The sequence below is a fragment of the Vipera berus genome, assembly GCF_964194415.1.
Source record: "Vipera berus genome assembly, chromosome: 2".
Taxonomy (NCBI): Eukaryota; Metazoa; Chordata; class Lepidosauria; order Squamata; family Viperidae; genus Vipera; species Vipera berus.
This window is the reverse complement of record NC_138203.1, coordinates 150,194,281-150,209,181: the sequence shown is the minus strand read 5'-3', so window position 1 is coordinate 150,209,181 and position 14,901 is coordinate 150,194,281. Positions and strand designations below refer to the sequence as shown.

The 14,901-nt window shown below is 40.0% G+C and overlaps 1 protein-coding gene across 2 annotated transcripts in view; it reads left to right on the top strand.

The window, feature by feature from the left end:
• DIP2B (disco interacting protein 2 homolog B) overlaps nucleotides 1-14,901 on the top strand; it is a 182,497-nt gene that overhangs the window by 79,166 nt on the left and 88,430 nt on the right. For both annotated transcript variants that reach the window (XM_081318790.1, XM_081318789.1), the window contains exon 2: nucleotides 837-908. In XM_081318790.1, the coding sequence (XP_081174916.1) occupies nucleotides 837-908 (72 nt within the window). The remainder of the gene's footprint in view (nucleotides 1-836; nucleotides 909-14,901) is intronic.

Sequence of the window (14,901 nt, the reverse complement as noted above, 5' to 3'; positions counted from 1 at the left end):
TCTCCGCTATAGTTAATGGTTGACAAATAATATTTTGGTGGTACAATTACAAAATGGTGATGACAGATCTACAAAGGCAGTTCAATTGTTTCTGGACTTAACATTTTTTCTGTTCTATCTTAATCCTTTCACGTTTCAAGATTTTTTCCTGTCATTCTGTAAAGGAATGCAAAGATGACCTTGAAGAAAGTATCCAACAGCCATTAAGTAAACATCAGCTTGGTTCCAAAGGAAAGGAGGGGGTCAAGGAAAAAGCTCAAAATTTCTGTCTTGATTCTTTTGGCATAAGAGGGATGAGAGAGCTCTTTCTATATCCTGTAGTAATAATGTAGCCTTGTGGAGGATTTGGCCTTCCTTAAAGAACAGACACATTCAGATAAAATATAAATTTAGAATGAAAACACAACAGCCATATGGTTCTGTCTGCATATCAAACAGTTCAGTGTCATAGAGCTTTATTTAACAAATTAATCATTGTGTAACCTATTTTGTATATTACTTTGTCTTTAGTGTATGTTATATAACATCTCCCAATGCATGTTGCTGCCATCTAGCTTGCTTTGAATAAATTAATAGTCATGAGTGATGTTAAAAATATATCATGTCAAAACAAATGAAAAATCTGTAAAGTTTATGACAGTTGAAATGGTGTGGAATACCAATGATGGTTTTTAGAAGAGTTTGTAATCATTTTTATCTAATGGCTTGAATAATACAGTTTATTATTGGTTGGTTCAGTTGACCATAGCTGCATATGTACCTATATTAACTTTAAATATCCTATCCTGCATTTATGATATGTTACATCTGACATTTTGCTACTTTATATCTTTTAGGAGATATTACCCAGAAGGGATATGAGAAGAAAAGGGCGAAATTGTTGGCTCCATATTTCCCACAGACTCAAGGTAGGCCTTTTGTGATGCTTGAGATGCTCTTAAGAACATTATTAGTTAGGAATTAAGACCATAGGCATCCATTATAAGTCATAATGATATCAAAAGGTAGTGTGTTATGACATCATTGCACACTTGATTATTTATGTATTTATTTTATTAAATTTACATGTCTGCCCAACTTTATGATAACCTGGGTAGCATACAAAGAAAATAGTAAGAAAATACAGATTTTAAAACCATTGTAAATGGTAAAATACATTCGACCCATCACTCACTCCAATCCAATGACTAGAGGAAGACATGGATTTTCAGGGCTCTTTTAATTACAGCCAGGATGGAAGCCACATAAATCTCAGGAGTTGGTATTCCATAGGGTATAGTCTACAAAGAAATGTCACACTTCTTGGGTTCTATAAGATAGTAGTGTTTAATGAATGATCTGGAACATTTCCATTCTGTCCAATTGTACTGACTGGGAAGATACAGGTAATCCCTGAGTTACGAGCATTCCCTTAGGGAACATTCAAAGTCACGCGATAAGCGCCCCCAGTGTTTACGAAAAAGTCCTGAAATTATGAATGTTGTTGTACCATGGCAGTCATTCACCCTTATGAATGACCGCAGTGGCACTGCAACATTCACCCTAGTTATTCCCTCCCTCCCCCCTTCCCCAGGCCTCCCTAGGCACTAGGCCTGTGGATACTTACCTTGCAAAGATCAACAGATCCTTCGCTTTATTGGCTGTCCCAAGCCTTTAGTGCGTTTGCAGAGAATGAGGCCTAAATTAACACCTGATCACGTGAGATCAGTGGTGCAAGACCTCATGCTACTGATCTTGTGTGATCTCACAGTAGTTTAGGCCTTTGTTCTCTGCAACAGGGAAAGAAACAGAAGTCAGGGGAAACTTCTGCAGGCCTCCAGAGGCCCAATCCAGGTCTTTTCTAGGCTGCTGCCGCCTGGAAAAGAGGCTGGGGGATGGTTCTGCGGGCCTCTGGAGGCCTGATCCAGAGGTCGGGGGAAGCTTTTGAGTGCCTCCGGAGGTCCGTTGTAGGCTTCGGAGGCTTCCTCCAGGCCTTGGAGGCCCAGAATGGAGACCATGGGTGGCAGCCACGTGCTACTGGAGATCTGTTCTGGGCCTCGGAGGCCTCCCTCTGCTCTTGCTGGGAGCAGAGAAAGAAACAGGCTGGAGAGGAGACAGATCTTCACAAAGTAAATGACCCGCGTGGCATGTTTGGGCAGGGGAGCAATTGTGGGGACCCCCAGGGGAGGGAGCATGAGGTATCTCGGGGGGGGCTTGGGTGGTCTGAAGCAGGTGGCCTGTTCCATCAGAGCCTTGGTGGAGCAGTGGGCTAATGCCTGCTTAAGTAACACCAGCTGCCTGCAATTAGTGCAGGTTCGCATCCCACCAGGCTCAAGGTTGACTCAGCCTTCCATCCTTCCGAGGTAGGTAAAATGAGGACCCAGATTGTTGGGGGCAATTAAGCTGACTTTGTAATAATGCCGCTTGGGGTGTGTGTGAAAGCCCTAATAAGCAGGCATATACATAGAATGAAGGCTACTGCTAAGCTTGTAAGCCGCCCTGAGTCTTTGGAGAAGGGCGGGATATAAATGGAATTAAAATAAATAAATAAATAAAAATTAGGGGGCCCCTGGCCTTCACCTCCCTGAGATACCTCATGTTCACTTAACAAGCCGTGAATTCACCCATGCATTAACTTAGCGAATGCATGGGCGAAAACTGGAAATGAATCATGTTCAAGGTACGAGATTCACTCCTTCGAATCCTCAAGTTACAAATGGAATGGGCAGGCTCCATTTCATTCATAACTTGAGGACTACCTGTACTTTAGAAAACAGGTAATTTTTCAAATAATCACACTCTCTATATTATGAACAATAAACAGAACTTTATTATTAATTGCATCTCTTTAGTGGTAACCACTGCAGCTCACAAAGCAAGACTGCTACATGGATATGATATGACATGCTAATAATTAATTATGCAGCTACATTCTGGACTAGCTGCAGTTTCATTCAAGAACAGCCTCATATAGAGGGCATTGCAAAAATTCATGCATGAGGTGACCAAAGCACAAGTGCATGAAAGAGCTTCTGATCCAGATAAAGGTGAAATTGGTTCACAAGATGAAGCTGTTAGCCACAGGCCATCTACTCCTAAAATCTTTTTGTGCAAAAAGACCCTCTAACTGTGCAGTCCTAAAGGGGAAATGCTATCCTATTCAGGATGAAAAAGATGAAGTATCCCTGGTTCGAGGGAGAGTCTAAAACAACCACTCAGTCCTGTCAAAACTGAGCTTGAATTTGTTTTTCCCCATCTAGGGCCCCATAGCCTCCAAACACTCAAACAAGACCTTGACAGCACTCTCTGGGTAGTCTGGGTATTATCTGCATATTGATAATGCCTGATTCCAAACTGACAGATAATCCACTGGCCTCAAATAATATTAAACAGAAGAGTGAGGTAAATCATTGAGGTACCCTATACTTTAGGGGCTTCAGGCTTAATCCCCCCCCTCCTGTCGATACTAACTTACTCAACCACAGAAAAAGGAGAACCACCACAACATTTAACTGCCCATTCCTAACCCCTAGTGGTGGCCCAGAAGAATACTACTGTACTATACATGTCTCAGTTCCTCAAAGGTAATCAACAAGTGCAGTTATTGCTGACTCAGTGCTGTCTCTAGGCCTGAAACCTGACTGACGGCTCCAGATAATCAGTTTCCTTCAGTACTCACAGCCTAGCCACCTCATTAGCCATCTTTCCTAAAAAGGAAAGGCTGGAGACAGGACAAAAATTGTCCAGGAAAGGCCTTTTGAGGAGGGGATGCATCACTGCTTCCTTCAACACTGCAGGGACCATTCCTTTTCACAAGAAAACAAATACAATAATATAGAACTAACACATCACATCATGTGATGTGGGTGGGTGGATGGATAGACAGATAGACCTTCTCATTGTCTTTCAGCCTAATCTACTAATATGGGCTAAGATGATAAAATAATAAATGCAATGTAGGCTAAAATACCCATTTAGAAAAACATGTATAGAAATGAACGCATGTGGTAGTTTTTAAAACAACTATATAAATTAAAATATGAAAGAAGTAGAGTCAGTGGGAAATAAAGAAGATTAGATTAGTACTTGCTTGCTATTTTATTTGTTGTTCGTATGTACATCCCAGGCTTGTTGTGCTTATCTCATAAGTCTCTAATCATGTGCTTATTTTATTAGCAATTTAAATGCAGGTATAATTTATGTCATAATATTTTAGACACAGTGAAAAAATATTGATTCATTTATCACAACAACTGTTGTAGCTATCAAAAACTAGAAACAATTAGCAAAAGACTACTTAATAAAAATAATTGATACTTAACTTTTTGTAAAAATCACAAGAATATACTGAGGCCATTTGATGTGGGTGGGAATTGGGTATACCATACCAGTGACATATTGCAATTAGCTGTTGGAGAGATTTGAATGAAGGAGAGGAAGAGTTGAAGGGACTGAGTGTCAATACCTTGAACAGACATGTGAAACTCTTGATGTCACATGATGTCGCGCAATGTATTGGAGCTTTTTCTCCATTGCCGGCAATGAGGTGGGTGCAGTTTCCTGGTGAGGCGTCTGGCCTGCGGGCCGGAAGTTTGACAACACTGCCTTAGAAGAATTAATTTTACTTTGTTGACATGCGTTTGAGCTGGTAAGTATCATCATTACTTTCATCAACAGAAGAAAGAGCTTTGCAGTTTTCATGTTATTTTATAATGTATTTTCAAAATATCCTACCATACATATTTCAAGTTTTAACAAGTAAAAAAAAACCCAACAACAATCCAACTTCTTAAGCTGATGTCCTGAGTCCCACCAGGCTCAAGGTTGACTCAGCCTTCCATCCTTCCGAGGTAGGTAAAATGAGGACCCAGATTGTTGGGGGCAATAAGCTGACTTTGTAAAAATGCTGCTTGGGGGGGGGGGGCGAAAGCCCTAATAAGCAGGCATATACATAGAATGAAGGCTATTGCTAAGCACATTGATTTGTGCTTCTTAGATTGTAAGCCACCCTGAGTCTTCGGAGAAATAAATGGGATTAAAAAAACACACATTAACAATCTGAGAAACAGCATGGAATTGGACTTTAGCTTGAAATTAGTCCTTTTCACTGACTCTAAATAATAACAAATTTCCTTAAAAAGAAAACTTACGGTTTAGGCTTCCTGATGAGGAGTCAGTTTGCTTTTGAAACTTATAAAAAGAAAAAAAAACTGAGGTTATATTGAAGCTCCTTTGTTAAAATAACTGGGGCAGATGCAATGAAATCAGAAATTTTAGGGATATATGCATAGAGGTAAGCATTGCCTGTTGCTTTCTGTGGGAATTGGGTGTGTTTGACCTACTCCCGTTAGTGCCTGAAGGTACCAAGAAAGAATTTATTCTGATGCAGCCAGGCTTAAAAAAAAACATGGGGGAAAATGAATATATTCATACAGGAATACCATAATGCCATAATTCATGTAAGTGAAATTAAAATATTCCTTGTGAAATAAGTACCGTATTTTTCGGACCATAAGACGCACCGGACCATAAGACGCACCCAGTTTTTAGAGCAGGAAAACAAGAAAAAAAATTCTTTCTCCTTCTCTCTCTCTCCCTCTCTCTTTCTCTCCCTCCCTCTCCCATTGTCCCTTCCTTCCTTCCTTCCTTCCTTCCTTCCTTCCTTCCTTCCTTCCTTCCTTCCTTCCTTCCTTCCTTCCTTCCTTCTTTGTCCTTCCCTCTCTGCATTAGAGCAGTACCCCGCGGAGGCGGCCCTGCAGCCCGGCTTTCTCTTGCAGAAAGCAAGCTGAAACGGAGTGAGGGAGATTGCCAGAAATGTGAATCGACCGATCTCGCGCTCCTGCAAACTCCCTCGCTCGGTTTCAGCTTCCCTTGCTACAAGAGAAAGCAAGCTGAAACGGAGTGAGGGAGATTGCCAGAAATGTGAATCGGCCGATCTCGCGCTCCTGCAAACTCCCTCGCTCAGTTTCAGCTTCCCTTGCTACAAGAGAAAGCAAGCTGAAACGGAGTGAGGGAGATTGCCAGAAATGCGAATCGGCCGATCTCGCGCTCCTGCAAACTCCCTCGCTCGGTTTCAGCTTCCCTTGCTACAAGAGAAAGCAGGCTGAAACGAGGCAGATTGCAGCAGCGCGAGATCAGCCGATTCGCATTCCTGGCAATCTCCTCACTTCGTTTCAGCCTGCTTTCTCTTGTAGCAAGGGAAACTGAAACCGAGCGAGGGAGAGTGCAGGAGCGTGAGATCGGCGTTTCTCAGCACGTGCCGATTTGTGCTCCACTTGCAGAGGTTGGGGCTGGCCATACGGATCACCTTCGGACCATAAGACGCACCCTCGTTCCCCCCCCACTTTTGGGGGAAAAAAGTGCGTCTTATGGTCCGAAAAATACGGTAACCTGTTGGCTAGAAGATGTATACCTGCTACCTAGAATCTCCTGTCTAGGGCGATTGTTCACTTTTCTAAGCTGTACTGTACCTTTCTAGCTCATATGGGCCAATAGAGCTAATCCTCAACTTAATGACCACAATTGAGCCCAAAATTTCCATAGTTAAATGAGACAGTTGTTAGTGAATTTTGCCCCATTTTACGATCTTTCTTGCCACGGTCATTAAGAGAATCACTGTAGTTGTTAAGTTAGTAACATGGTTGTTAGCATACCATTTTTGGAGGACCAGTAACACAGTTGTTAAGCGAATCTGGCTTCCCCATTGACTTTGCTTGTCAGAAGTTTACAAAAGGGGATCATGTGATCCTGGGACACTGCAACCGTCATTTTACAAACATTTTTACCACAGTTTTTTTTAAGCAAATCATAGAACTGTTAAGCAAATCACATGGTCATTAAGCAAAACCAGCTTTCCCAGTTGATGTTTTGCTGGACACCAGCTGGAAAGATTGCAAATCATGATCTTGTGACTGCAGGGCACTGCAACCAATCGTAAATGCAAGCTGAGTTGCAAGCGGCTGAGTTGTGATCACGTGACTGTGAGGTGCGTGTGCAACAGTGGCAGTTGTGAGGACAAGTTGTAAATCACCTTTTCTGAGGCCATCATAACTTTGAGATATTGTTAAATAAACAGTTGTAAGACGAGCACTAGCTGTATGTAGTTTCAGATGTTTTTTTTTCTTCCCTCTTTGTTTGTAATCCCCTCCTTATTTCACATGGGGGAATGTACTTTATACTGTAGACTACCTTCCCCTTCATATTCCACTTCCTTTCTTTAAAGTATGTTTTTCAAAGCCCGATACTTTCGGTGAAATGTGTCCTTATAATATTTCCTTTCCTCTGCTGTTAATTAATGCCACTGATGTTTACCATTTCCTTGGTTAATAGCAGATGTCCTAGATTCAGATTTATGCTCACCACAGCTTCTTTGCCTTCTTTCTTATTTGTGAATATGAGAATATTAATAGTTTATGTAATGTTTTATTAATATAAAAAATCTTAATATGCCAGGAATCTAACTTCTTTTTAAAATAATGGTTAGCAACCAGCACAGTTTTAAAAAAAAACCTCAGAAGGAACTAACAAAAACAAAAAAAGTGCAAGTCACGTGAAAGCTAAAAAAATTAAAGCACAAAAAGGGGAATATTCAATGAAATAGAGTAAAATAATAAAAAACATATAAAACAGAAATGCAACAAGATAAAAGGGAAAACCACTGCTGTGCCATCTTAAGGAAATTGCGGCAGAGAGAAATGGAGCAAGTAGGAAATTGACTGCTGTCCCTTATACAAGACTGGGGATTTGTTAGGAGGGGGGAGATAAAGGAATGGCTGCTGGTAAATTGGTGTAGAAAAGGCAGTGGAATAAAGTCTCTGGTTCTTTCTGATCTCTCTCTCTGAATGGGATCCTGCCCTCCCTCCTATTTAATATTGCTTGGGGCAAGGCATTCAGACAAGCCAAAGAAATGGCTCTGCAGCTTGCTGGGCAAACAAGGTTGGATAATGTAGCTTGTGGCTATAAAAGATTTCCAGTTCAGACCCCCTCAAAGTTGGCTTTAGCATTCAAATCTCTCTGGGGTGTGATGTCGAAGACACTTGGAACAATTTCAGCTGCAGCTTTCTCTAGGCCTACGTAAAAAGGTCACAATAACAAGTCAGTGAAGATTTTTTTTCTTTCATCTTGATGAGAAGTTACTAAGGAGAATTAACGGGGCCAATGAATGGTCGGAAAACAGGAGTTTAAGCTGGAGAGTTGGCAAATGCAGACATGTTGATTAAAGCATTCAAAACATAGTATGGGAAGCAGAAGAATCCTATGCGGTGTCTCAGTGGGTTAGGACGCTGAGCTTGTCGATCAGAAGGTCGGCAGTTTGGCGGGTCGAATCCCGAGTGCCGCGTAGCAGAGTGAGCGCCTGTTACTCGTCCCAGCTTCTGCCAACCTAGCAGTTCGAAAGCACGTAAAAATGCAAGTAGAAAAATAGGGACCACTACGGTGGGAAGGTAACAGCGTTCCGTGCGCCTTTGGCGTCTAGTCATGCCGGCCACATGACCACGGAGATGTCCTCGGACAAGTGCTGGCTCTTCAGCTTTGAAACGGAGATGAGCACCGGCCCCTAGAGTCGGAAACGACTAGCACGCATGTGTGGGGGAACCTTTACCTTAAGTACATGCTTTGCACCGTACAATATTTGGGAAGTAATGTTATCTTTGAAAAACTTGATGGTGTCTGCCCCTTTTGAAATGAAAAAATTGCACTGTTGTTGGCTTTTGCAAGCTTTGTGACTTGAAAAATTATGCTATTTTTAAACAATATTTTTTATTATTTCCAGTTTGCTACTGGTATTTGTGGTGATTAGATCTTCCTCAGAAAAAACATAGTTTTGGTCTTAGAGCAGGGGTGTCAAACTGCCAGCCCCCGGGGCAGATGTGTCATGCAGAAGCCGCGCCCACCCCATTGCTGGCAATGGCAAAACCGTCCCGATATGTTGCACGACATCACGTGACGTCGCAAGTTTGACATGTCTGCCTTAGAGTAATTGATTGTAAGCCCTTCTTTCTTAGAGAATTCTTCTAAGGCCCTTGGATAGCTCCTAAAAGTCCACCTGTGTGAGCAAAAGAATTGCTGCATCATTGACATACAACAGAACTGCCAAATACTTCTCACTGAGTTTAGAAGGGTGGAATTCCTTTCTGGTTAAGGCAGCTACTATGAATTCACATAAATATTAAACAATAAGGAAGCTAAAATGCAACCCTTTTTCACTCCATGGCAGATTGGAATGTCTCCAGTAGGGTGGACAGTTCTATAGCATTTAATTTGGGTGACTTCATCTTGATTTTTGTTATAATTTAACAAAATTGTAAAATGGCACATTGATCCATGGTAGATCTGCCCTCCCTAAATTTTGCTTATTCATCAGCTAAGCCATTCTGCTGATCTACCAATCTTATAGGACACAAAAAACAGAGTATTATTTTTAATTCTTGTTAGTTGCCCAAGATCATGAATTTGAGAATGCTATTTATTATATATTGAAGTAGTAAAAATACAGTGAAATTGTAAATAAATAATAAATAAAATATGGAACCAAGAGCTTTATTTATATAAGAGTTGCCTTTAGTACAAGCAGATCCTTGTATTTTTATTAATGGAATATTAATTGTGGATTTTTACTTAAAAAGTGATTTTATGTTAAGATAAAATTCAATCATTGCAAACTAGGATAAAGGGTTAAATGCAAAGGGAGTAAAAAAACAACCCACATGGTTATGTAGACTTGCAGCAAACAAAACAAACAAGGGGCATTCATTAAGCTTTATGGCTGTTTGAGAGATATTTGTTCTAGACAAAGGACATTGTCATCCTTCAAATACTGCATTAAAAAGCATGTAAATAAATCTCTGTTGCTAGCTGGATGTGTTTGTGATTGAGAGCAATCAATATAGCAAATACATATGCACTCTTTGAATTTTGGGGCATCTCTTGCAAGATTTGATTTTTTTAATTATAATTTCTGGTTGCAACTTGGCAAGATGCTGTTCAGAATCTTTTTAATTGGATTTGCTGGTGCAAGTTTATACCTTGGTTTGCAACTGTGCCCCTTAGTGGTAGAATGTAGAAATACTCCTACAGTGTTTTGTAAAAAATAGAAAAATACAATTCTGTGGATAGCATCTTATTCTGTTTAAAATTATTTTATTGGTGAAAGTAGTTTTGATATTTGCTCCTGAGATAACTGGGCTTTTAACAATAAACATAATTTAGAAAAGTTGGCCTTTGATATAATGAAACTATTCATCTTTTTTTTTCCTGCTCACTACTTCCACACTTCTGGAATCCAAATTAAGGTTTATTTATTTATTTTTCTCCTTTTTCAACAGCAGGTGAATCAGCCTGCAAGTTAATGTCACTGAATTGTGTGTGCGTGTTTTACTTTCTGAAATTATAGCAATCTCAAAGGAATCCAACGTGCATGACTTAGTAATAATTCCAAAATAAAATGATCCCATGCACAAGAAGACAACAAAAAATAGTTTTTGATGATCCTAAATATCAAATGAATGCCTTTCAAATATACACTTCATGCATCTTAGTAGATTCATTCCTCTTATGTATATAATACATGCTTGTAAGAGAGAGCTGGTAAGTTTTGCACCCAAAACATCATGTATGGTGAAAATGAAGGGTACTATTTACCCATGATATTTTTTTATGGGTAAGTTTGGGATAAGTAGACTTTTAGAGGACTCAGATGTCTAAATCTGTGGTGTACAGATTTCGAGGAGGCCATATGGCTATCTTTGAATCATTGTTCTTTTTGTGAAAATAAAGACCATAGAATTCAAAGGCATGCACACACAGACTTGAGACATTGTTGTATCGTACCTGCTGCTAGAAATGTCCATAACTTACAAGATAGTAAGGAGAGGGTAGCTTTTTACCCTCCAGATGTTCCTAAACTACATCTCCCAGCTGTCCCAGTTTGCTTAGCCAATGATACTGGTTGCTAGAACTGCGGTTCAGCGATGTGTAAATAGCACAGGTGTCTACCTCTATTATAAAGGAACCTTTCTTTGCTATTGAATAAGTAGCAATTATGGAACAGTCTTGTTGCATTTTTATGCATATTGTTTGAGTTTCTTATTTTAGCCATGCCCTTCTGAACCCGTTTCTTTGTGAACACACATTGTTTTGTGTCTCCCTTCACTTCATCAGCCATTTTATTTATGAAGCTTCAGATTTCTTCAAAGTCTAATGGCCATTAAACTTCCAGTAGACCAATGAATTCTTTGCTTAAAAAATCTTAACACTATCTTGCCCAAGCATATCTAAAGTTTCCTGCTGGTAGAAACTGCAGATCATGCCAGATTATTCTAAAGAGAATAATAAACATAATCACCTAACATCTGCTAGGTTTAATTGACTCCAATTTGCTCTATCAGAGAACAGTGGAGTATCATGTACTTTACTGTAAATACAAGGCCATCCCGCTTTCTACTTCAAATCTCAAAATCTTGCTTAGCCCTTTTATGTCGTTAAAAGTGCAAGCATTATTTGAACAAAGAGCCAGTTTATGAGTCATTATCCTGTTCAGGTGTATTGGCTGCCAGCAAAAGAAAAAAGCCCTTGCTTTAGGTTCAGACAAAAGGGAAGCAATGCTACATTCAGTTGTTTTTAGATTTTTGAATAAACTGTTGGAAAAAAACAATTGAATATATTGTTTACTGTCAGTATATTAAGGAAAATACCTGGCACCTTCTGGAGAATGAAGCTCCAATTAGCTCTCTATATGGTAGTAATGCAGGTCAAAGTAGGCTAGATCTGAACATGAGTGAATTTCATAATTATTACTCTGTAATTTGCAATTAGTAGCAGTTCCAAAGCTTGCTAATGTAACTGGCATGGTGGACTCATAAAATGGCTACCATACAAGGAAGAGTGGACTAATTATAAAATGGTTGCTTTGATGCTTATGTGACATTGAACTTAAAAAAATAAGAAACTTTCATATGAGCTCAAGTACAAGACTGTGATATAATCTCCATTTACCTGCCAACTTTCTACAAGGAAAGTCAATGGGAGAGCCAGCAGGAAGTCAGAAGTCAATCCTGCTTCCATTGCTTTTTTTGCCCATAGTCATTCTGTTTCTCTGTTAAAGTAAGGAAATATCTCTGAAACAATGACTAATGGGTCTAGTAATTATCTAAGGCCAAAATAGAATGGGCCTAGATTTGATAAGTCTAAAAATGGGCTAGAATTAGGACTATGGAAGAAAAAGAAATCCTCAAAAAAATTACCTGGTGCATCTCTGTGGGAGAGGCAGGTGGTTAATAGTTTGGAATTTTGTCTGGGTCCTCTCCCTTCTGTTTGGTAGTCTAGAGTGAAAAGTATGCCCTGTATTTTCCAGGGCATACATAAACACAAGTAAAGAAAGTGGGGAGCAAAGTTACAGATAATTACAATATATAGGCACCTGCTCTAATTAGAATGTTATTGGTAAGTATTTGCATACACAGAAGCAACATATGACTTCACTCTGTTAGACCTGGGGAGAAAGTGAAAACACACAGAGAGAGGTGTTTTGTTATTTAACTATGCAAAACAAATTAACAGTGCCTTTTTTGGGCACTGCTGGTAGAAGGGCTAGAAATTATTCCAAAAGCCATGCTTTGCGTGCTTTCCTTGCTTTGTTTATTTTGTACCCTTTTAAGAATGGTACCAAGGACTATAATTTTATACCATCCTTGAATTTAAGTAAAATTAAATTTGTAAGAAATAATATGTGTAGGAATCTTAGTTATGGCCAGATTATTGGTGCTCCTAGCCTTAAAAGATATGTTTACATGATGTTATGGTGGACCTGTCATTTGTTAACAAGACCTGAGGTTTCATCTCCTACATCAGTCTCAAGGCCAGGACTACAGTTTATGTCTGTGTGCTGAACTATCTAGAGATCTTATCTCTGGTCATCATTATTCTTGCAATGGGTGTGAGTGTTTTTGTGTTTAGTTGGGCTATAGACACAGGCTAGGGATGCTGTTGGTGTGCTAAGTATCCATTATCCATTAGGATAGCAATGTGGGTTTCTAGACTGGAGACCTGTCTATTGGTATTGGGGACTTCCATTTGACAGGCCCTGTTTTCAGTTGGGGCCAGGCCATCAGGGGTTAAATCTGGGAGCCTTAGCATCAACATACATAGACTGACATATTAGAATTTTGCTTCAGAATATCAGATGTAAATGTGAAGAGAATTACCATCACACTTCTGTCATGACTCAATCATTTCTTGGTCCAGATTTGACTGATAGTTATCTGTGACTCTGTAGAGCTGGAACTGTTTGAATCATCAACCCCAGGTACCACATGGATTTGGATGGTTTCTGGAATATGAGATGATCTGGTGGGTGAAGCTGGTGAACCTGGTGAGGGTCTGATTCACTGTCGTCAGTGTGAAATGACTTGGATTCTTGATGAAGTCATCCCAAATCAGCCTCTTTCTGTTGATCAATCCCAGGTAGATCCTTAGTTTACTGCAAATTTCTGGGAAATGAAGCAACAGAAATTTTGCATAGAGTGCCTTTGTAAAAAAATCTGAATCTAACCAGTCTCATGTATATGCCTTCATTTGGGCCTTTTCTGTTAGCAAGTCATTGTCCCGTAGCCATAGTTAGATGGCTAATTCCCTTTTGAGAAGGATCAGTATAAAGAGTTCCCACCTGGTTGCTATGGTCAATCATTGCAATTTTTGCAGAAAGAATTATTCAGGTATGCTCTAGGATGTTCTTTGCCTCTTGGCTTCTTTGTGCAGCTGGAGGGGGAATAGTTTCATTGCTATTAATTGACAGAAAGTTTTGGTGCACCCTTGCCTTAGGAATCTCTCATGAAATGGAAGGGGATTGAGAGAGAGAGGAAAGAGATGCTGTCTATGGAACAAAGAGAGGGAAGAGCCTGCAGTCACTCATTGGTCAGAGAAAGAAACTTTGAAAGGACTCCCCCCCCCCAATTGATCAGACAGTTAAAAGTGGTGACAGGATGTTTGTACCTTCAGATTGCAAGATTGATGTCAGCCCTCCTGGGTAAACCAGACCTTAAACAGGACTAGATGACAAATGTATTTTATTGTAAGGCTTACATTAAAACAATCTTAACAGAAATTATAGTCTGTCCTCTAGCACCAGAAAAGGGATAGAATTGGCATTGGTTGGATTAGTGGGTTGCCCTTTTTAGGATCTGGATGGCAGAAGTGGTCCCATCTTGGTCCCCTAAGAACTCTCTTTTCAGTAACATAAAATGTGGTATCTTTCTGGAATGCTGTAGGGGGTTGGGAGCACAATGCCTCTGATTCTTCCTCACTGGTTGGTTTCAGGCATAGGGGAGAGGGAGGAGAAAGTTGATCCATTACTGGGCCACAGCTCATTCAGAACCAGGCCATGGAAATGGGTGAGCGCACACATGTGCACAGTTCGATTAGTATGCGCAGTGGGTGAGTGAGCTTGCACACACAGATCCATTTGTGCAAGCAGTGGGAACGCGTGCCCATTGCTTGCGCAAATGAAGCTGCGTGCACTTGCCCACCACTTGTCAAGCAATAACATTCGATGAAAAGCCCATACATCGGAAACTTGCCCACCACTCATACAGAACCATTCCCTCTTCCCCCACTATTTATTTATTTATTTATTTATTTATTTATTTATTTATTTATTTATTTATTTATTTATTTATTTGATTGATTGATTGATTGATTGATTGATTGATTTATATACCGCCCTTCTCCCGAAGGACTCAGGGCAGTGTACAGGGCAACAAAAATAAGAATACAGGATACAAGATTTAAAGTTAAATGATTGTGCCCAATGTAGTAGGTTAGTTAAAATAATGTTAAAACCCAAACCCATCAGGCCAGGCCGGCTTGTTCGAATAGATAAGTTTTTAGATCACGCCGGAAGGAGCGAAGGTCGGGGGCCATCCGGAGTTC